At 43.1% G+C, this 22,744-nt stretch overlaps 1 protein-coding gene across 3 annotated transcripts in view; it reads right to left on the reverse strand.

The window, feature by feature from the left end:
* The window catches only part of CFAP36 (cilia and flagella associated protein 36), a 354,349-nt gene that overhangs the window by 32,075 nt on the left and 299,530 nt on the right, over positions 1 to 22,744 (reverse strand). For 2 of the 3 annotated variants that reach the window (XM_029593751.1, XM_029593753.1), the window contains exon 8: positions 18,889 to 19,061. In XM_029593751.1, the coding sequence (XP_029449611.1) occupies positions 18,889 to 19,061 (173 nt within the window). The remainder of the gene's footprint in view (positions 1 to 18,888; positions 19,062 to 22,744) is intronic. The other variant, XM_029593752.1, reaches the window with a different exon arrangement.

Here is a 22,744-nt window from a genome sequence, read left to right on the forward strand (position 1 = left end):
AGGTCAGATAGCTCCGATATTAGTAGCGCCAGATCAATCGGGATTTATTCCTGGTAGACTAGGATCAGATAATGTCAGGAGAGTCGTTGAGTTAATCGAATATGTGCAGAAGAACAGAATACCATCTACCCTCCTGTCCGTGGATGCAGAAAAAGCCTTTGACAGAGTTCATTGGCCGTTTCTCTTTCAAGTGCTCACAAAGATGGGACTAGGTACTCAATTTACGAATTGGGTGGCCAAATTATATGATCATCCCCAAGCCCGTATTAAGATTAATGGAGCTTACTCCTCCCCATTTGAGGTCAGGAGAGGGACCAGGCAGGGGTGTCCTCTCTCTCCTCTCCTATTCGCTCTGTCACTTGAACCCCTGGCTGAAAAGATCAGATGTCTAAGATCCATCAGGGGCATACAGGTGGGGGAGTGCGACTATAAAATTTCTCTCTTCGCAGATGATTTATTGTTCACTGTAACTGAACCGGGGACCTCCTTACCAGAATTAGTACAGGAAATTTGACTATTTGGGAGAGTGTCCGGGTTCAAAATGAATGGATAAGTCGGAATTGATGAATATTTCTATGGAAGAGGGTCATTATGAGGCGCTCGCCACTCAGTTACCATTTAAAAAGGCTAGGAAATGTGTAAAGTATCTAGGGGTTAGGTTATGTTCTAACCTCACCCTGCTGTTTGATTTAAATTACGTTCCCCGTGTCAAATCAATCCAACAAGATCTTGATAGATGGGATAGAACTAACCTCTCATGGATGGGTCACATAGCAGCGGTAAAAATGTCAGTATTGCCAAAGTATTGCTATCTTTTTCAGACAATTCCTGCTAGCATACCTATTAAAGCCCTGAAGCTATGGCAGAGAAAACTGTTTCATTTTGTATGGAAGCGGAAACCTCCCAGGGTGGCTCGCTCCGTCTTATATAAAGATAAAATTCACGGGGGCCTCAGTTTCCCCAATTTATTATGGTACTATATTGTCAATCTCTTGGCAGTGATCGTTCACTGGCATAGCAGTGAACACTCCAAACCGTGGATAGCGATAGAACGGGTACTGACGGGGGACCCGCCCCTACTCTATAGAATTTGGTCCACACATAAATTGAAGGGGGCTAGTTGGACGACCTTCTCGGAGGTGGTGATGCAAACTTGGTTGAAATGGAAAGGGAAATTGATCGGGGACAATATTGCTTATCATAACACTTCCTTTTTATTCAACCCTTTATTTCCGCCAGGAATGGAGGGGCCTTTCATTAGGAGATGGCAAGGTAAGGGTCTATCCACACTTGGTCAACTATGGAAGGACAACAAATTTATATCTTTTGATGATTTACGAGAGCGCTACTCTCTGGATATGTCCGACCATTATGCATACACCCAACTTGTTCATTTCTTTTCATCCCACAGACTAGCCACTCTGTTTCGTCAGGAGAAAACAATGTTTGCCAGGTTCTGTGAAACTGCAAATCATTTTGGGAAGCCTATTTCAAGGATCTATTCTCTTTTAAATAGTCAGCCAAAGGCTAAACCCACGCATCAAATGAAATGGGAAATTGACCTTGATGAAGCATTTCCTGATAAAGTATGGGGAAAAATGTCACTCAATTATAGGTAGTAGCTCCGTCTCAGCGCTCCTAAAGGAAAATGGATATAAGGTGCTATATCGTTGGTACTTAACACCAGACCGACTGCATAGGATGTCCGCTAGACTTGATGATCATTGTTGGCGGCAGTGTGTAATGGTGGGTACCTTCTTTCATATGTGGTGGGGGTGCCCCAAGGTACAGGATACTTGGAGGGCAGTTAGTGGTTACATTCAGCATACATTAAAGATAAAAGTAATCTTAACACCCCAGACGTGTCTATTACAGGTTACTCTGGAAGGGGTCACGACCTGGTAATGTTTATTAGTCATGCAGGTGGTTCTCGCCACTAGATGTGAGATTGCATACTGGTGGAAGAAGGCGAAGACACCTGCACTGGATGATGTGCTTGCTCGTCTGGCAAAAATTTATCACTTAAGCCATCTAACAGCCATATGCCATGATCAGCTGCCCAAATTTCAAAGAATTTGGGACCATACCTTGCAGGACAGAATCACATCCATTAGGGGGGGGGAAGCAATGTTGGAATAATATTAGCGTTTCTCTTAGAGCCATCTTTTCAGGGACGCATGTGCCCCTCATTTATACATTTCATCAGACAAGAGCCCCGAAACTTGGAACTATCTGTTGCCACATTCTGTATATCGAGCTGTTCCATACACCATTGAATAGCTGCCCTAATGTTCTTTTTGCTTTGTCTATTCCGTGTAATGTTGCCTCTTGTGCTGTGACACCAAGGTGCAGATGAGCTGAGTTCTAGATTGGTAGATTGATGGAAGGGGGGGGGGGGATTGGGTAGGGAAGCAATGGGGGGAAGGTTGCGACTAAAAACAAGATTCATGAACAGTGGTCAGAGAGACAGACGTTTGGTTGATAATCATCAATTTAATTTAAGATAATGGTATTACTGAGTACTTTATCATTGTTATCAGTCCTGTACATGTCTTTCTTTGCCTTGAGGAACAGTGCATCCCATAATATCAATATGTACTTTTGGCTTTGCTTTGTTTGCCATACTGTATTATGTTTGCCAAACGACAATATGGAATGTTGTTTTGACATCTTTGTTATAAAGTTAATAAAATACCAATTACAAAAAAAAAAGAAAAAAGAAACCTAATTGTAATAGAAACCTTTTTTCCTTTTTTTTTTTTTTACCCCAATTGTGGTATAATTAATGAAAAATTACACATTTTTCTTTGATAGTTTCTAATTATGTAATGTATAATTAAGCATCATTTTCTTATCTCAAGAAAATTCTTGAGCTGTATTATTTTGAAAATTCTGAATAAAGAGATTTAACAATAAACTGGAGAATACTATGCTCTTGGAGAATCCAAACCGATGCAATTTAACACTTGTTTGATAATTCTGTTGATTTACTTTTTGGTTAGGAATATTTTCCTTTCCATAGTTATGTAGTATGCCCATAAAATTGTACTGACTGGGTCAGCTGAAGATTGCTCTTTGAATAGTTTATTATCCAGCCTAAATGTTCTAGAACCTCCAGTACCCTGGACGTTTCTTTGATCCCCTCCTGAAGAGACTTTGCTCTGATTAACCGGACATCTAGATATGGGTGGACCAAGATTCCTTCCTTTCTTAAAAAGGTTGCTACTACAATCAATATTTTGGTAAATGTGCTCAGGTCTGTTGCTAGACCGAAAGGGACTGCTTTGAACTGATAATCACCAGTTCATTGACACATTCACCAGTTCACCCATATTCACACCAGTTCATCTAGTCCCCCCCATCACTTCATCCTGATCCCCCAACCACTTACTATCAGATCTCCCACCTAAAAAACAGTGCAGACAAACCAACAAGTGTGATTAATTTCCATAACTCAATTAGCAGGTGTAAAAGTGTACATTTGGATGGTAACTTTTAAACTGGCACACAGGTGCACATGTTCATCAGCTCACACCCAGGGACACATCATTTTATAACATACGTGCATATATGCATGCATGATATAAAATAGCCTGACCGCGCATGCATGTGCACTCAAGTTTAAGTGGACACCCGCCTGTATGTGCAAATGTTGCCTGTATGTGCAAATGGTATTTTAAAAGCCACATTTGCCGACACCCTTAGCCAATTTTTCAGTTTATTCCCAGTTTGCCCAGTTCAGGGATAGAACTTCCAAACCCCCCTAGTTGAATGGAGAAATTACTTACCTGATAATTTCGTTTTCCTTAGTGTAGACAGATGGACTCAGTCCTGAGTCCATCTGCTACATGCTAGGAAATAGCCTCCCATCTCTCCTGTTAGCTCTGATCTTTAAAACCTCACCTTTTCTGCCTAGATTTTTTTTTTTACAACGTGCATGTCATCCATATCAGAAGTAAAATTATGCAGCAGAGAACCCCAGAGCACGCCAATGTGCATAAGTATTTATGCACAAATTTCATCTTAAAATCCCAGAATGCTCGTGCCCCACCCAGATCATGCTCTGCCCCTTTTTCGGAAACTTTTCTTTTGTGTGCAAAGCGGCAGGTGCACACGTATCCTGGTAATGCCGGCCCAACGTATTCGCTAATTTGTGCGCAGGTCGGGCTTTTAAAATTCACCTTAAAAGTTTGATAATGTATGTGCATATGCTGCTTATAAAATAGTATATACCAACTAACCTCGTTGCCTTGTACAATGCCACTGCAACCAAATACATAACAAGGAAACTGCTCGTTATGAGAAAATTTGTGCGGGTGCCGATCCTGAAGCAGCCTTGTGTTCTGACTGCCCCCCTAGGACGGCCCCTGTATTTTATTCTTTATTTGTTTTTTCAAACCAATTTTTATATTAATTTTCTTTTTGCTTTTTTGACTTCAGGGCACGGCGTGGTGCCCTGAAGCAGGCACCACGCCGAAACATGGACCATGTCGGGCCGGCGGAATAGACCCGAGCCCAGCCGCAAAAAACTTAGGCATTAATTGTATGGAAGTTTGAAAGAAATAAGAAGGTAAAGGGTCGGTCCGCAAGACGGGGGAACTGACGGGAGAATTGAGCAATGGACACTATAGTCAAAAAAGCAAAAAGAAAATTAATATAAAAATTGGTTTGAAAAAACAAATAAAGAATAAAATACGGGGGCCGTCCTAGGGGGGCAGTCAGAACACAAGGCTGCTTCAGGCTTATAAAATAGTAGCACAGGCAGTTCAACATTTCTCTGTTTCAATTTTGTTTTTTCTTCATGTCATTCATTTTTTATTTTGTTTTAGTGCACACTAAAATGTGAACAATCAAAAAACTAAAATGGTTAACTGATCCAACTAATAGGGACATTCATCAAATTGTGTTAGGGTACGAACGCACGTTAAATGAGGTCTAACGTGCGTTAGGTGCACAGTATGCAATGCAAGGTAGCATACAAATTTTAACTTTAATATGCATGTGAAAGGAGTTCATGCAAATTAAGGTGTCCTACTGCACTCTGCGATAGATTAATGCACACTATATTGGATTTAATGTCAGAAATAACTACACCCTTTTTTTTCTTTACCGGGGAAAATACTTTTTATCATGCATCAGCCAGCTGTTATCGCGGATCGCGGCTTTTATTGCAGTGATTATCACGAGTGATAAAATGAGATATTCTATCTGACACACCTACCAGTCCCTCCTAAGCCAAAAAAAACCATTTTTATTTATTTATTTATTAACTTTTATTTACCGACATTCGTGAAGCACATCATGCCGGTTTACAGTGAACTTAACATCTATTCTTACCTGGCCTTTCTTCCTAAACCCATAATGTTTATGCAAGTTTACTTGCTGGGGGATATTGAATGCTTCAGGAGGCTCGTCGCAGACAACAACAAGAGGAACAATAGTCACAAAAACAGGCAAGGGAAGTTCCAACCCCTCCTAGGGAAGTCCCTGCACTGGAGCCCACACCACTGGCTCCACAGGGAGAGGGTCTTGGTCCATGGCAGCGCTTGGCTTGCAGGCAGGCACAGTGGAGGAGATACAGGGAGCGCATCTTTCCTCCATGCGCCTCATTGCTGGGCATGCCAAATGATTATGTGGTTAGCAGGTATTGCCACAGCTCTCAGGTTATCCTGGAATTATATAAAGAAATCAGAAGGGACCTGGTTCCAGTCACGGAAAGGTCCCATGCTGTACTGGGCCTCACCAAACTATTGGCTACCCTGCATTTCATGGGAAGTGGCTCCTTCCAAACAACAGGAGGGGTCGTGGGGGACAGGTCCCAAACTACTTTTTCCCGCTGTCTTGACCAGGTCATAGCTTCTGTATCTGACCACATGAATCGCTACATAATATTTCCTCAAGACAGAAAGGACTTGATGGAATTGAAGAGAGGTTTTTATGCCATCGCTAACTTTCCCACTGTTCTACTGAGGGAGCTCAGAGATGTGCTGGTGGGCTGCTGTGTGATCTGTTCAATAGATCCCTAGAAACAGGAGTGGTGCCGATGATTGGAGAAGAGGGGTGGTGGTCCCGCTTCACAAGAGTGGGAGCAGAGAGGAGGCTGGTAACTATAGGCCGGTTAGCCTCACCTCGGTGGTGGGAAAAGTAATGGAGACGCTGCTGAAAGAGAGAATAGTGAACTATCTACAGTCGGGAGAATTGCTGGACCAGAGGCAGCATGGATTCACCAGGGGAAGATCCTGCCAGACAAATCTGATTGACTTTTTGACTGGGTGACTAGGGAGTTGGAGCAAAGAAGAGCACTCAACGTCATAAACTTGGATTTCAGCAAGGCTTTTGATACGGTCCCGCACAGGAGGCTGGTGAATAAAATGAGAAGCTTAGGAGTGAGTGCCGAGGTGGTGGCCTGGATTGCAAACTGGTTGACAGACAGAAGACGATGTGTGATGATAAATGGAACTTACTCTGAAGAGAGAGCAGTGTTAAGCGGAGTGCCGCAAGGATCGGTGTTGGGACCAGTCCTGTTCAATATCTATGTGAGCGACACAGTGGACGGGATAGAAGGTAAGGTTTGTCTGTTTGTGGATGACACTAAGATTTGCAACAGAGTGGACACTCCGGAAGGAGTGGAGAGAATGAGACGGGATTTATTAAAGAAGCTGGAAGAGTGGTCGAAGATATGGCAGCTGAGATTCAATGCCAAGAAGTGCAGAGTCATGCATATGGGGTGTGGAAATCCAGAAGAACTGTATTCGATGCGGGGTGAAGGGCTGATGTGCACGGAGCAGGAGAGAGACCTTGGGGTGATAGTGTCTAACGATCTGAAGTTGACGAAACAATGTGACAAGGCAATAGCTAAAGCCAGAAGAATGCTGGGCTGCATAGAGAGAGGAATATTGAGTAAGAAAAGGAAGTGATGAGCCCCTTGTACAGGTCCTTGGTGAGGCCTCACCTGTAGTACTGCGCTCAGTTCTGGAGACCGTTTCTCCGAAGAGACATAGACAGGATGGAGGCGGTCCAGAGAAGGGTGTCCAAAAAGGTAGATGGTCTTAATCGAATGACTTATGAGGAGAGATTGAAGAATCTAAATATGTACATCCTGGAGGAAAGGCGGAGCAGAGGTGATATGATACAGACTTTCAGATACTTGAAAGGTTTTAATGATCCAAAGATAATGACAAACCTTTTCCATTGGAAAAAAATCAGCAGAACCAGGGGTCACGATTTAAAACTCCAGGAAGGAAGACTCAGAACCAATGTCAGTAAGTATTTCTTCACGGAGAGGGTTGTGGATGCCTGGAATGACCTTCCGGAGGAAGTGGTGAAGATCAAAACTGTAAAGGACTTCAAAGGGGCGTGGGATAAACTCTGTGGATCTATAGTCTAGAGGATGTGAATGAAGAGTGGGTGGCTCACGGGAACGATGGCTACTACCTGGTGATAATACCCTTATTCAATAAACATACACACGGTTAATGCGACTCCAACATTGCTCTAAGCTTCAGCAGCAATGAGGAAATGTGGAAAAAGGGATTTGCATTCACAAAAAAAGCAGAGTAGCTTGCTTGTTACGGCGGTTGCTACCCCAAACCAAATAAGCTGATACTTCACTTTCAATGCATGATACTTCACTTTCAATGCATATCCAGCATTGCTCTCTGCTTCAACGGCAGGGGAGAAAGTCTGACACTTCATGCATATCCAGCATAGCCCTCTGCTTCACGCATATCCAGCATAGCCCTCTGCTTCAACGGCAGGGGAGCAAGACTGATACTTCACTTTCAATGCATAGCCAGCATGGCTCTCTGCTTCAACAGCAAGGGGGAATGAATAAAGGTGGATCTATATTCAGGCAACAATCAACAAGGACTGAATTACATAGTCTGGATAAGCAGGGGTGCAGCTTGCTTATTGCGGTGGTTAATACCCCTGACTAATTAAGCTATTTCACTTAGATGCAGTTCCAACACTGCTCTCTACATTAATGGCGGGGATGGAAGGGAAATAGAATAAAAAATGTTACTAAGAGCCAAGAGAAACATAAGTATGTGAGAGAAAAAAAAAGTGTGAACTCTTGCTGGGCAGACTGGATGGGCCGTTTGGTCTTCTTCTGCCGTCATTTCTATGTTTCTATGTTTCTGTCATGCAAAAACAAAGATATTTCTGAAATCTTATGACCATAATGGGGAAAAAAGTTTCTAGTGAAAATTAAAAGTGTTTGATGGCCAAGGCATATAAAGGTGAATTTTAAAAACCTGCGCACAGGATCACGTGTGCTCACATTTGCTGGCTCACACACATGGACATGGTGATAATATACGTGCGCAAATGCGCACCTGGTATAAAATTGGCTATATATGCGTAAATGTGCGCACAATTTAACAATGACGCATGCATGTGTGCAAATGCCACTTCGTTCACATAAGTGGGGGTATTTTAGTAGATGATGCAATTACCTATTTCTCCAGTTCACCCCAGTAAAGGAGATGACTTCTTAAACCCCTAGCTAACTTGCCTCCTGTTTACCCTTTTAGCCCCAATACTTAAAACCTTGCTGACTAGCCTCGTTTTTTTTGTTTCATGACTTACACACCGTCTATAACAGAAGTAAAGTTATGCGGATAGGGCTCCCAGCGAGCGCGCTGGTGTGTGTAAATACTTGCGTGCTGATTTCATTTCTATTTCTTGGAATGCCCATGCCCCACCCAGACCACACCCACATCCTGCCCCTTTTATGAAAAACATTTTTACTCACATACCGAGAGATACATGTGTACCAGGGCATCTTTTGAAATCCATGTAGCGCACTGGGCCAATACTCATGCATATCTCCCGGCTTTGGTGTGCGTAGTGCTTTTAAAATACACCCAATATAATAGGAACCATTTCTAAATGCTACAGCTGGAGAACATTATAAAGTAACAAAAATGATTCCCCTCTCAATGTTTATCACTGTGGATTTCTGAATTATGATACTGTAATGCAGGTTTCTCTTTGGGTACCATCTTCTAAGAGGTGGAGAGATGAGTGTTGTATAGGTGGCAATTTTTTATTTGGATTGTAATCAGATCTTTTGCAATCTGGAAAAAAATGGCAACTTAATATTTCAGTCCAATTTTTTTCATATCACAAAAGTTCAACAGGGCACATAGCAATTTTGGTTTGTGGCCCAAAACCCAACCATTTCTAGCTTTGTGCATAACGAATAGAGAAGTAGAGGCAGCGATTTCTTTCAATGCTGGCAACATGGAATTCCCCCTTCACAATCATAGCTGTATCACAATAAATTACCCATATCAAAGGTTAAGGAGAAATTACTACTTACCTGATAATTTCCTTTCCATTAGCGAAGGGTAGGTCAATCCCAATGAGTGGGTTATGCACCTCTGCCAGTAGATGGAGACTGAGCAAAAGCTGACAGCTTGTGGACAAAACTGATTATATTTGAACATTATTAGCAATAGGCAACCATTCATGTTTCTCAACCAACAGGAACACTGAGCTTAGCCAAAAGAAAGAACACATCTAGCAAACTCTGGGCTAGAGAAGGCACTTACCAGTTGTTAACGAGGAGCATGAATCATACTCTGCATAGCTTGCCCTAAGAAAGGCTAACAACAAATTCAAACACCGGCAGTCGAGGTAGGGTCTAGGATTGACCTACCTTTCACTAAAACGAAAATAAATTATCAGGTAAGTAGTAATTTCTCCTTCCTTAGTGTTCAGGTAGGTCAATCTCAATGAGTGGGATGTACCAAAGCTAATCTCGAAAAGGGCGGGAGGCTGCCAGCAGTCCAGTCAATACTGCCCACATAAATGCGGTAATGCTTGGAGAAGGTGTATAAAAATAATGTTGCCGCCTGGCAAATTTCAGCAGGTGATGACAAACGAAGTTCCACCCATGATACCGCCTGAGCCCTCGTGGAATGTGGTCTAATCTGTTTCGGTAAGGCAACCTCAGCAGCCACATAGGCTGCTGCAATGACTTCCTTAACCCAGCGGGCAATCGTTGCCCAGGTCGCCAGTTCTCCCTGCTTACCTCCACCATGGAGCACAAACAGGCACTCAGACGTCCACACAGTCATAGTCATGTCCAAGTACCGCAGCAAATAATGCTTGATGTCCAAGAAGCGAAAAGGCGGTGCTCAGCTTCATCTCTGTTCTTGTCCAAGGCAGGCAGAGAAATGGACTGATTCAAATGAAAGACCAAAACCACTTTGGGCAAAAAGGGAGGGCAGTCTGAAGCTGAACCATACCCGCAGTCATACAGAGAAAAGGCTCATGGTAGGAAGAAGCCGAACAGATGACTACCAGAAAAAACTCTCTTAAAGGTAAGCAGCTGCAAGGAAAGAGTACACAGCAGTCAAAAGATCAGACCTGTCAAAAACTCGAGGACCAAGTTAAGGTCCCACAGAGGTACTGGAAACTGCAATGGGGGGAGGGGGAGGCGAACATGCTTAAATCCCTGCAGAAAATGGGACACATCCTGATGGGAAGACAAGCCTGCAACTTGAACTTTCAAGGTGTTAAGGGCCAAACCCTTACACAAGCCATCTTGTAAAAAATCCCAAATCAACGGAATATCCACCTTGAGCGGTTGAGCACCTCACTCAGAACACTAAGCCTCAAAGATCCTCCAAACTCTAACATAGGCTAGAGAAGTAAAAAATTTCTGGGCCCGAAGAAGAGTGGAAATTACTGCAGGTGAAAAACCCTGCTTCAACAATTGAGCCCTTTCAATGGCCAAACCGTAAGAATTGACCTGGATCTTGTGCGGAATGGGCCCCTTACATAACAGATCCATCCGAGATGGTAGCCTGAGGGTCTGCCTACTAGAAGATTCTGGAGATAGGCGTACCATGGCCTTTGAGCCCAATCCGGAGCCACTAAAAGGACGGTGTTGGCTTGTCTTGCAATCCTCTGGACCAGCCTGCCTATCGGAGGCCAGGGCGGAAAAGCATAAAGAAGAGTTCTGCACGGCCACTCCTGGACAAGAATATCGATGCCCATTGATTTGGGTCCCACCTGTGACTGAAGAAGCACGGAATATTTGCGATGTTCAAGGTCAACAACAGGTTTAGATCTGGTAGGCCCCAGCGGTTCACCAGGAGCAGAAAGGCCTCTCCTGAGTCCAAGTTTCTCCAGCTGAGGAATTTGCTCTGATATTGTCCTTTCTGGAAATGTGAGAGGCGAATATGCTTAGGAGATTCTGCTCCGCCTACATCATGAGCTCATCTGTTGCCTCAGACAGCTGTTGATTCTTGGTTCCATCCAGATGGTTAATAAAAGCCACCACTGTCACATTATTATACATTATCCCAACTGCCTGAGCCTCTAACTGCTTGGCGAACTGCAGGTACACCACCTGAACCGCTCGTGCCTCCAGTCTGTTTATGTTCTACTGCCGCTCTGCTGCATTCTAGTGTCCTTGCACCACCAACTCCTGATAGTGAACCCCCCCGGCTCTGGAGGCTTGCATCTGTTGTGAGAACCAAACAATCCAGTGTCGTCAGGGAAATTCCCTTCCTGAGAAGGTCCGCGTGTAACTACCTAGTCCAACTGGGATCTCATCTCTAACAGAAGGAGCAGCCTCACCGCATAGGTCTGCGATTGCGGACTCCATCGGGAGACGAAGGCACGCTGAAGAGAGCGCATACGTGCCCTCACCCAGGAAACCACTTCTAACGCGGCAGCCACCAACCCCAGGACCTGTAGAAAAGACTGCACGGTCAGACAGAGTTCCTTAGGGATCAAACTGGCAGCATCGACATGTGGATCTGAGACTCCGGCAGAAACACTCTGCTCTGCCTTGTATCGAATCAAACCCCGAGATACCCCAGGGTCTGAGACAGCTGCAAATTGCTCTTGGCCAGATTCACCACCCAGCCTAGTTCCTGTTTCAAGGAAACCACAACTAAGGGAAGCTCAAAGACTCTCTTCCAATGTCTTGACTCGAATCATCTAGTCGTCCAGATAGGGGTGAACTAGAATGCCTCCATGCGAAGGGTGCTGCTACCACCACCATTACCTTGGCTAGTCCGAAAGGCAAGGCCTGAACCTGGTAATGACAGTCAAGGATAGAGAATTGGAGGAACTGTTAATGTTCGTGCTGGAAGGGAATATGCAGATACGCCTCTGTCAGATCCAGAGATATGAGCTACTCCCCTCCTTGGACAACCATTATGACAGAGCGCACCATTTCAATTCTAAAATGCGTGACTCGTAGATGACACTTGATGCCCTTGAGATCCACTATTGGCCGAAATGACTCTTGCTTCTTGGGCACGACAAAATAAATGGAATATCGGCCTGTAATTCGTTACGATTTGGGAACGGGAATTACCACTTTCAGATTCAACAGCTTTTGTAATGTCGTTCCTACTTCTACCCTCTTCTGAGGGGAGCTGCATGGTGAGACCATGAAGGGATCCGGAGGAATGTGAAGAAATTCTAAAATATACCTATTCTGAATCAATTCGAGAACTCATTGATCTGAAGTAATCTTGACCCACCTGTGATAAAACTGGGATAGGCGACCACCTATCTCCTGCACCACCAGGTAAGCCTGCAAACCTTCATTAGGAAGATCGAGGAACTCCACCGCCGGAGCACGCATCCTTTCAAGGGCCTCAGGAGCGAAAGAACTGAGACTTACGCAAGGGTCAGGATATCTGGAAAAAACCTCTGCTATAGGCCAAAAAGACTGGTCGTCTCAGGAGTGGCTAGTCACCCAAAAAGATCGGGCAATGGGTTTCTTGTCCTTTGGCAAACAAAGACAAGAAAATGGGTCTCTCCCCATTTACTTTCCATTTTTTCCAATTCACTGCAAAACAAAAGCAAGCCTTTGAAGAGCAGCTTCTTAAGTTTGGACTTTGAAATAGTATCTACAACCCAGTTGAAGAGCCACAGCTGCCGCCTGGCCGAAATAACCAAAGCAGCTCTTCTGGCGACTGTGCATACCACGTCACAGTCCGCGTCAGCCAAGGCAGTGCTCCCCCAGTTCTATCATAGGTCCAAGATAGAACCCAGCACCACCAGATTCTTGACAGAGATGCAAGATATCCCGAGCTACCAAGGCGCAACAAGAAGCGGTTTGCAAGTTCATTGTCACTGTCTCAAAGGCTTGTTTCAGGATAGCCTCAATCTTCCTATTCTGAGCATCCTTCAGTGCTGCACCTCTCTCTACCAGGATGTTGGTATGTTTTGTGACAGAACACACTAAAGCATCCACCCTATGGAAACAATTGCTCTCTGGCCTGCGGAACCAAAGGGTAAAAACCTGCCAAGACAACCCCCTTTAAAAGACGCCTTTGGTACACTCCATTCCAGATCAATCAACTCCTGGACAGCATCCAAGAGGGGAAAGAACCAAGAAGCCTTGCGCAGAGTGACCAAAATAGGATCCTTCTTCTGCGTCCCCAAGGAGTCAGGCCCAGCCACTCCGAGGGTCTTCAGGGTCTGAGATAACAAACCCCGGCAACTCCTCTCTCTGAAAGAAATGGAGACGAGTTCTACATGGCTCCAAAGCTGGGGGAATGTCCCCTTCCTCACCAGGAGAGCCACCCCTATCATGAGTGGTATCATCCTGATCCACCTGTATTCAAGCTCTGTCAGACCACACTCCGCCATGGCACTGGACCGTGGAGACAAGCAGAGGAGCACTTGGAGTGAGGGATGGGGATATGTGGAGATAGGGGAGTTAGGGGTTGATAGTTTGGGAGGAAGCAGAGATGCAGTGGGATGATTAAAATAGATGACCTAATCTGTTACAGCGCTGGTAATCTTTAGTTAATTTTAATCATTTTATTCAATTTTTTATTATTACTTAATCTTATTAGTTTTTAATGTTATTTGATTTTTGTTTTTTAATATTATGTATGTAATCAAACTATGTAAACCGCTTTGACCACCTCCTGATGTAACAGCAGTATATAAATAATTTTAAATAAATAAATGAGTGGTATCATCCTGATCCACCTGTATTCAAGCTCTGTCAGACCACACTCCGCCATGGCACTGGACCGTGGAGACAAGCAGAGGAGCACTTGGAGTGCACAGAAGACTGGCTCTTTAGAAATGTCTGCAATCACTGGAAGAATTCTATCCAGGAAAAGGAGGACAAGTTCAGTCCAGGCCCCACAGGCCAAATTTGATGTCCTGTGAGCCAGTGTCCCCTGAGGACTCAACCTGTGGATCAATCAAGGGAGGGAACACCCCTGCCAATGTCTCCCTCAGACCGAGGAGATGGACCATTGCCAGCAAAATCAGGAGGAGGTAAATCTCCCTGAGCATCCAGGCAGTGCAGATATAGGCTTAAAGAAAGCTACGGCTGAATGGCCCTGATGTGGCATGCAGCACCGATAGATAAATGCTTTGGTTTCTTTGCCGCAGGTGTCATGCTGTAAGTGTGCAGATTGATAAAGGCTCCCGCCTAGTTTAACCACGCATATAAACGCACCCAAAATGGACACACAAAAATATGTGCATCCAAGCCCACGCGCCTAGGCCGCTTGTCCAACTTGTCATACAAACTGGACACCCATTACTGACGCCTAAACTGGACGCACAAGATATATGTCCAGAAGGAAGAACGCACAAACTGGGTGCAGACAAGAACTGACGCCCACACGGATGGGCACCTGCAGCAAAAAGCGTGCAAATCCACCCCATGGCTCTCCACGCACCAAAGTAGGAGAGGTCTGGGAGCAGGGCCTAGCCAAACAGCTGCTCAACTGCCGAGCCTGAACTCTCTCCTCACCTCACAAAACTCCCCAGAGATGTGAGTGGGCAGCCGAATGCTGAGGAAACAGACCCTTCTCCTGCTGTCTTCTTTTCTCTGTCTTTTATTTTTTTTAAGTAAAAAAAAAAAACCTTTTACCTGAGCTCAACCCTCCCTGGCTGAGAACAGAAAAGGGTCCCGACCACGGGGGGAGAGGGCTAAAGTCTTCACCACTGAGCTTCTCTCGGCCTGCAACCGCTAATTGGAATTTAGGTCCACACCAGTCAAGGCTACTGGACTGAAGGCAATCTACTGAGAGAAGGACACGGTATCACCTCAGGAGGCAAGTGATGCTACACAGATATCTCATTTTTCTGATATCCCCTTTCCAACTTTTCATCTTTTATTTTTTTTTTTTACTCGCAGGCAATCTCCCGAAGGGAAATGCATGTCCACCATCTGCAGGAGATGGAGAATACTGGCAGGCTGATGGGGCAGGACTATATAGTCATGACGTCAGCTTCTGCTCTATCTTCATCTGCTGGCAGAGGTGCATAACCCACTCATTGGGATTGACCTACCCGAACGCTAAGGAAGCTGGCTTAAAACTACTACCAAAGCACAAATTAGATGCAGTTATACCATGCCTGTTTTGAATAAACAGTAAAGAATATAGGGTAGAGGAGTAGCCTAGTAGTTGGAGCATGCTGCAAACCAGGAAAACCAGGGTTCAAATCCCACTGACACTCTTTGTGATCTTGGGCAAATCTCTTCACTCTCCAATTGCCTCAGGTACAACTTAGGGCCTCATTTACTAAACATTTTTCCCATAGACACAAAATGGGAGAAAACCTTTAGTAGCTAGACCCCTTGGGTTTTAAGCACTCTGGGAATAGTGAAATATCTCCAGGGTCTCAATGTAATTTGTTTTGAAGTGTCACAAAAGGCAGAACATACATAAATAAAAAGAAATAAAAAATATTAATGAATAAAAAATACTTGTCTTGCTGTGGCACTCGCCGTACGATTAAATAAAGTAGTCCAATCTCTGATATCCCCAGACCAAACTGGATTTGTTAAGAGCAGACTGGCTAACAATAATTTACTTAAGGCGTTTCAATCTTCTAGGTCCTGAGGGCAAGATCAGATGCTGATCATTTTAGATGCTGCCAAAGCTTTTGATCGTGTGGAGTGGCCATATTTGTTTTGGATTTTACAACAGTACGGGTTTGGCCAGACATTTCTCCAATGGGTCCAGTTGTTATACCACCAGCCACATCCACAACTCTTGGTTAATGGATCAATGTCCTCCCCATTCCCTCTAGAGTGTGGGACTAGGCAGGGATGCCCATTGTCCTCATTAGTTTTTATATTAACCTTGGAACCCTTGGCCATACGATTGTGTCAGTTGGACATTTTTCAAGGCATTGATATCCGTAATAAGAGAGTAAAGCTAGCACTTTTCGCAGATGATATGATGCTCTTTGTGCATAACCCCGCAGATTGTCTGAATACTATATTAAATATTTTTAAGGATTTTGGGTCTTTCGCTGGTCTCAAGATCAATTATGACAAATTGCTAACTCTCCCCTTATATCCTTCCTTACTGACTAATTGGCAGGGACCTTTCCCCTTTTCTTGGGCCCCAACCGGTTTGACATACCTGAGCATTAAGCTTACGGGAAGGGATGGGGACATCTATGCAGGTAATTTTCTAGTGATGTTAGATAAAATTAAATCGCTTTTGCAGAAATGGAAGTGTCTCCCATTGTCACTGATAGGACGCTGTGCTCTAATAAAAATGGTCATACTTCCCAAAATTTTATATTGTATACAAATGTTGTCCATTTGGATCAAAGACAAAGACTTGGATGTCTTTCGCTCTATTTTGGTCTCTTTCATCTGGGAAGGTAAAAGGGCACCCATCAAATTGGATACCCTTCATTTGGGTAAGCTGGAAGAAGGACTGGGAGTCCCAGATCTACAGGTATACAATGTTGCTTGCCTGAGACATTCAGGATTGGGTGGTGGGTAACAATAAATTTGATACTGAGGAGCTAATGGAAGACATCCTTGCGCCATTCTATCCTGTTATTACACATATCTGGTCGCAGATTGGCATCTCTGGTTCTACCCCCTCCCTGGTTTAAAGCGTGCAAAAGGCATGGCTATGGTGGCAGAAAAGCATAAGCCGCTCACTGGCAATATACCCCTTTTTAACCCTGGTAGTGAACCCTGATTATCCTCCAGGGATGGACTCGCATGTTTTTTCTGAATGGGAATCCCGTGACTTTTGTGCAGTCCACCAGTGGGTAGAGGAGGATTCCATGACTCTGTTCTCATTTCCACAGTTGCAAGAGGAGTGGGGTCTCCCATGTAAACAGTTTTTTGGCCAGACATTACTGTCTTCAGTTGGCCAAGGGGGATTTAGGAAGGATGGTCCTAGCAGGACCTAGCTGCTCCCTGGGAAGCCGTTTCATTCCTAAAACTTCTGTCTTCTTTTTTTTTTTCTTAGTAACGCTTGGGTCAGAACTGCAGGTTTTGCACTTCCTCCATCTGCTGGAGACAGAGAAATACTGAAGAGCAGCAGGTGCACACCAGGTTAAGAGGCAGTGCCTATGAAACTTTCTCTGTCGCCATCAGCTGGAAGGGAGGCAAAATCCAGCAGTCTGGACTGATCCGGGTACATACAGGGAAAGGGAGGGTTCTAAACCTCATTTACTATTCAACCTACCAGGCTCAGTCCATAGCTCAGGATGCTTGTTTACTATCTGCTGGAGACAGAGAATACTGGCAGGCTGAGTTCGGCACAGGCATATATAAGGAGTGACATCAGCAAGCCTGTTGGTATTTGTCTCCATATACTGGTTGGTCAGTGAGCATAACCCATTCACCTGGACTGGTCTGACTGGATGAATAGAAAGTATGATTGTGTGGACCACTGTTTGTTCAATCATATATATCCAGTGGCAGGTAACTTTAGTCGAATATATTCAGAGGCAGACTTATCCAAATTAAGTCCCGTGAATATCCTGGGTAAAGTTACCGATGAGGTCCACATTCAGAAGCATTTAGTCAGATAACTCAGAAGTTATACAGTTAAATGAAGATTTGGGCTCTTATATGGCTAAATTCTAGCCGGATTTGACCAGATAAGATAGGGGTATTCGAGGGGTGTAACTGGATGGCGCTGAATTAGTTAGATAACTTATCTAGCTAAGGGAGTCATTTTCAAAGGCGTTTCACGTGCAATAAGCCTCTATCGCACGCGAAAAGGCCATTTTCGCATGCAATAGCATGCTGGGAGTGGAGTCGGGGCGGCGAGGAGGCGGACTCGGCGGTGTCTTCGCTGGCGGGGATAAGGTTAGTAACATTATCGTCGCCAGTAGCACACTCAATAGCACCACCTTTCATGGTGGCGCTATTGGGTGCGAAAGCTGGCAGCGAAACCACCGCGGTGGTGCGAAGGCTGCCGGCTTTCGCAGGCCTGCACCCCTTCACCCCCCCGCCCCTTGTTTTCACTGGATTCACCATTCTGCGATAGAATGGTGAATCCAGGTCAAGTCTGATCAGCCCAGAGATCTGTCCTAATGTTGGCTGGATAAACTTATCTTGCTAACTTTAAGACAGCTGGGTATATTCAGCAGTACAACCATGCCTCTGGATATATAGACAAAGTTAGTTGGATAAGTTTATCCAGTTAACTTGCCGAGCTGCTCAGCAGCTGAATATGGATCTCTTAGTTAACTTTACCTGGCTAATATCCCGCTCACCAATCAATATGGACCTCACAATTTCTAAATGTAAATACCAACAAAGAACAACAGATATATAAAAAAAAAAGATGTTTACTGTTTAATAAAGACAATAGCATAAAAAGCAATGAAAGATGCTCCATTGATATGACCATCATGTGGAATAAAAAAGGAACTGGAGGTAAATGGGGCACAAAATAATACCTAGTGCCATGCCTACAACTTTTGAATTTTCACAGTTCGAGATCACCTGGGATGTGCATAAAACATGTATAATTGACATCAAACAGTAGAGAATCTGTTCAACATCTACCAAAAGAGATTTATTACTTATCTGAATAACAAATGGATATAGTATACTATTATATTATAAGCTAAATTTTTAAGGCAGATGTTTAAATCAATAACACTTACAGTTACAGAACTGAAAATCCCAGCTTCTTTTCTTGCTTGTTCTAACCATGCTTCTGCTGCTTCAGAGTTACTCATTTCCTTTACTTTAACAGAAGGAGGTTCTAAAGGACATTCCAACACTCCTACTGCCGGTTGTACTGGTTTTAGAGTTTCACAAGCCTTGATATGTTCTCCTTTGTGGCAATTTTATATAAAGAAAAAAATCACAAACAAGACACTGTACAATCTCAGCAAAATAAAGTCAAAGTACAAAAAATACAACTAAAATGTCTGTATTAAGCCAATAGTTTTCACTTCTGGTCCTTGATGTTTGCAAACAGGTCAGATTTTCAGGATATCCTTAATCACTATTTATGAGATAGATCTGCATAAACTGAGGAAGGGTGAATGCAAATCTACCTCATACATAATCTTTAGGGATATTCTGAAAATCTGACATATTTGTGGACCTCGAGGACTGTCAGTGAATACCGCTAGATACGGAAACTTGTAAATCAACCTAAAATTTATTTACCAGGTTGAATAAAAATAAGTAAGAAAGTCTTAGCATCTGATGGTTATGGTTAAAACTTGAATTGTGGCCCACAGGTGCAGTTATTTCCCCTAAAGTTTGAAAGCAAATAAGAGAGTTCAAAACTGTTAAGTCCTGGTATGGTCTACAATCAAACAATAATAAGCTCTTTTCATTTATTTAGTCATAAATAAATAAATGAAAAGAGCTTATTATAAGGAAGAAAGCTACATGAACTTTTCTTGTATTAATGCAACTATGGTGCTCTTAAGTTGTACCCTAACTGTCCGTATCCTTGTCAAGAACTATATTGATCACACTAAACAAATAGTTAGGTTGTAACTTATAAAGAACCGTAGTTGCATTAAAATACAAAGAACATTCAAGCACCATTATTTGCTCATTGTTTTGAACTTGGATATACTTTTGCTGAAACTGAAGTGGTCAGTATTGAAACAGGATTTCTGTGGGACATGTGGTGGTGATCCACATGTCCCACATTTTGGATCTTCTCATTAAATAAAGTAAATCCTGGAAGACTCAATGAGAAATTAGATTGGCATATAACTTTTTAAAATTATATGAAAAGATTGATAATAATCAATAATATGGACTCTGATCTATCCAATGAGTGGTATAATAATGTTCATGTGACATACTTATATATCATGTGATGTGCTTTTCTTTTTAGAAAAAGACTTGTGAAGAGCAAAGATGAAGATTTGAAGACCTTAATAATTCTATTTGCATTCCTAAATGCAACAATAATAGCCTCTCTAATACAGAGAATATCAAAACACAGTCTCATGTCAGGTTTGGGGTAGGAGTAAGGCTGTTTGAAAATTTCAAACTTCAATTAAGTATAATCAAGAAGTTTTATGTGCAAATTGATCGAAAGCTTTAAAAAAATATATATATTGATGACAAGGTAATAGGACTGATGATTATAACACTGAAACCGTGGGATATACATTAAGGGGCAGATTTTCAAAAGGTTACGTGCGCCGGGCCTATTTTCAAAAGGCCCGGTGATGTGCGTAAAGCCCTGGAACATGTGGGAGTCCCTGGGCTTGCAAAAAGGGGAGGGGGCGGACAGAGGCTCCTGGCACAGCGGCCATTTGCTGCTCGACCAGCGCGCACAACTTACTTCAGCCAACTTACTTCAGCTCCAGGGCTGAAGTAAGTTTTAAAACAAAAGAAAAAAGAAGAAAAAGGTAGGGGGGAAAGGGCGGGGGAGGTAAGGGAAGAGAAGATGGGGGGGGGGGGGGGGGGGGGGTAGGGAACGGGGGAAGGCAGCGCGGGCTCAGCGCGTGCAAGGTTCACAATTGTGCACCCCCTTGTGTGCGCTGACCCCAGATTTTATAACATGCACACACCTGCGTGCGAATGTTATAAAATCACGTGTCCATGTGCGCACGCGTATCTATTAAAATCTACCCCTAAGTGTCAACAGTTTTCTTATATGATAGTCCTCTAATAAGTATGATGTACATTTAAGACAATTCAAGAAGGTATATCCAATAGCATGCTCACACTCTTCTTGTGGACTGAAACCCCCAAATGTACTGACTAAATAGCATGAGCATGTTACTTACCAAGGATAAGCTAAATAGCATGAGCACACTAAACTAAGCATGCTCAATTTTCTTTTTCTCTTGACTTTTCCTGTTGGCTCCCAAGGGATATACAAATAAAGCTAGTACACAGAGGTTGCTCGTCAGTGCAGAAAGAAGTGGGAGGCCTAATACATTTTAGGAGAGGAGGTCAGAATAGAGCCAAGGGTTCCAGAGCCGAAAACTAACAGGAATGTGTGTTTAGAACCATTTGTTTTTTGTATCAGTAAAAATCTTCAAAGAGTGATGTGAACAGATGTGGTTGGGGACAGAACTGAGCATGCAAGGGGAGACCCAGTGAGGAATCCACCTGCCCTGACTTAGAAAGGCACTGGCATTTGATTATTCTCTCCTTGTGACCAACCTGTCATTAAGGCACAACAATGGTTGCACCACACAATCTGCTATTACCTCAGAACTCATAGAAAAAGTATGCCCTCAAAACCAAAACAACTGGTCAGCTGAAAATTAACTGTTTTGTTTTAGAAAACATTTGTAGTATGCATATGTGTAAGAATTTCTTCAAAAAGTTTATGTTAGCTGTATTTTGTTTTTGCAAAGAGAAGTGTGATCAAATGTATTCATCCCCAAATACCTATGGATATAGTTGGACAGTGTCATCTCTTACCCATGGTTTTCACTTTTCAGGTCCTCTGTTTTCAAATAGCTGAGCCCTCTTAAAAGTATGCTCAGTTTAATGTGATTATACTACTTAGCTTCCCCTTGGTAAGTAACAGGCTCATGTTAGTAAGCTAACACCAGTCTGAGATAGGTATTAAACAGCGTTCAGTTAGCAAGCACTCGGTAAATAGAATGGTGAATGAGCATCACACATTATTTACCAAGCGCTCATTAAATCTTTATTTGCATATGATATTCCTTCATTTGGCATGTACAGGTAAATTAATTTTAGCATGCTCATATTAATGTCTTTTCAGATCCTTTTAACTTGCACTATTTATTTATTTATTTATTTATTTATTTAAAAATCATTTATGAATCGCCTAAAAGAATATATCTTCCTAAGCGATTTACAACATGGATTTGAACAATTTATACAAAAAAATTTAAAATAAATAAACTTAAAAATAATAAAATAAAATGTCATTCTTTCATTAAGCAGGTTTTTAAAGCTTTCCTAAATTTAAGCAAATCAGTCTTCAGGCGAGAATGTCTAAACATTTTAACCTCCCGCACTTTCAGGTCTTTCAGCATATTACGCTATTTTTAGCATGCATATGCAGCCTTAACATGCATGATAAAGTTTATTGCATAGACCCCTAAGCTATTTTTAATCTGATATTTAACTAATTTCTGAAAAATAAAGGATCATGTGCCCAGTGTCTCAGCAGCAGCATTATATAGACATGAATTCAATTCTTGGGACAGAAGATTTGCTCTCGAGGTTAGCCAGGGCTGTGGAAATAGATTCACAGCCCCCAGAAAAGGGCAGAAAGTTTCAGTCATTGCACAAGAAGATCTAATGGCCAGACTTAGGGTCCACATTAGCTGGATTCTGGAAGGTTTATAGACCCCTATGTTGGCTGGCCTGAGTTGGGATGGGAGGGAAAGCAGAGTTGCTTACCTGTAACAGGTGTTATCCCAGGACAGCAGGATGTAGTCCTCACATATGGGTGACGTTACTGGACGGAGCCCTATCACGGAAAGCTTTCCCAAGGGAATGTGCCTGGAAATGGAGAGATCCTGAAGTATTGGAAACCACATTTGGCGT

The sequence above is a fragment of the Rhinatrema bivittatum genome, chromosome 3, assembly GCF_901001135.1.
Source record: "Rhinatrema bivittatum chromosome 3, aRhiBiv1.1, whole genome shotgun sequence".
Taxonomy (NCBI): Eukaryota; Metazoa; Chordata; class Amphibia; order Gymnophiona; family Rhinatrematidae; genus Rhinatrema; species Rhinatrema bivittatum.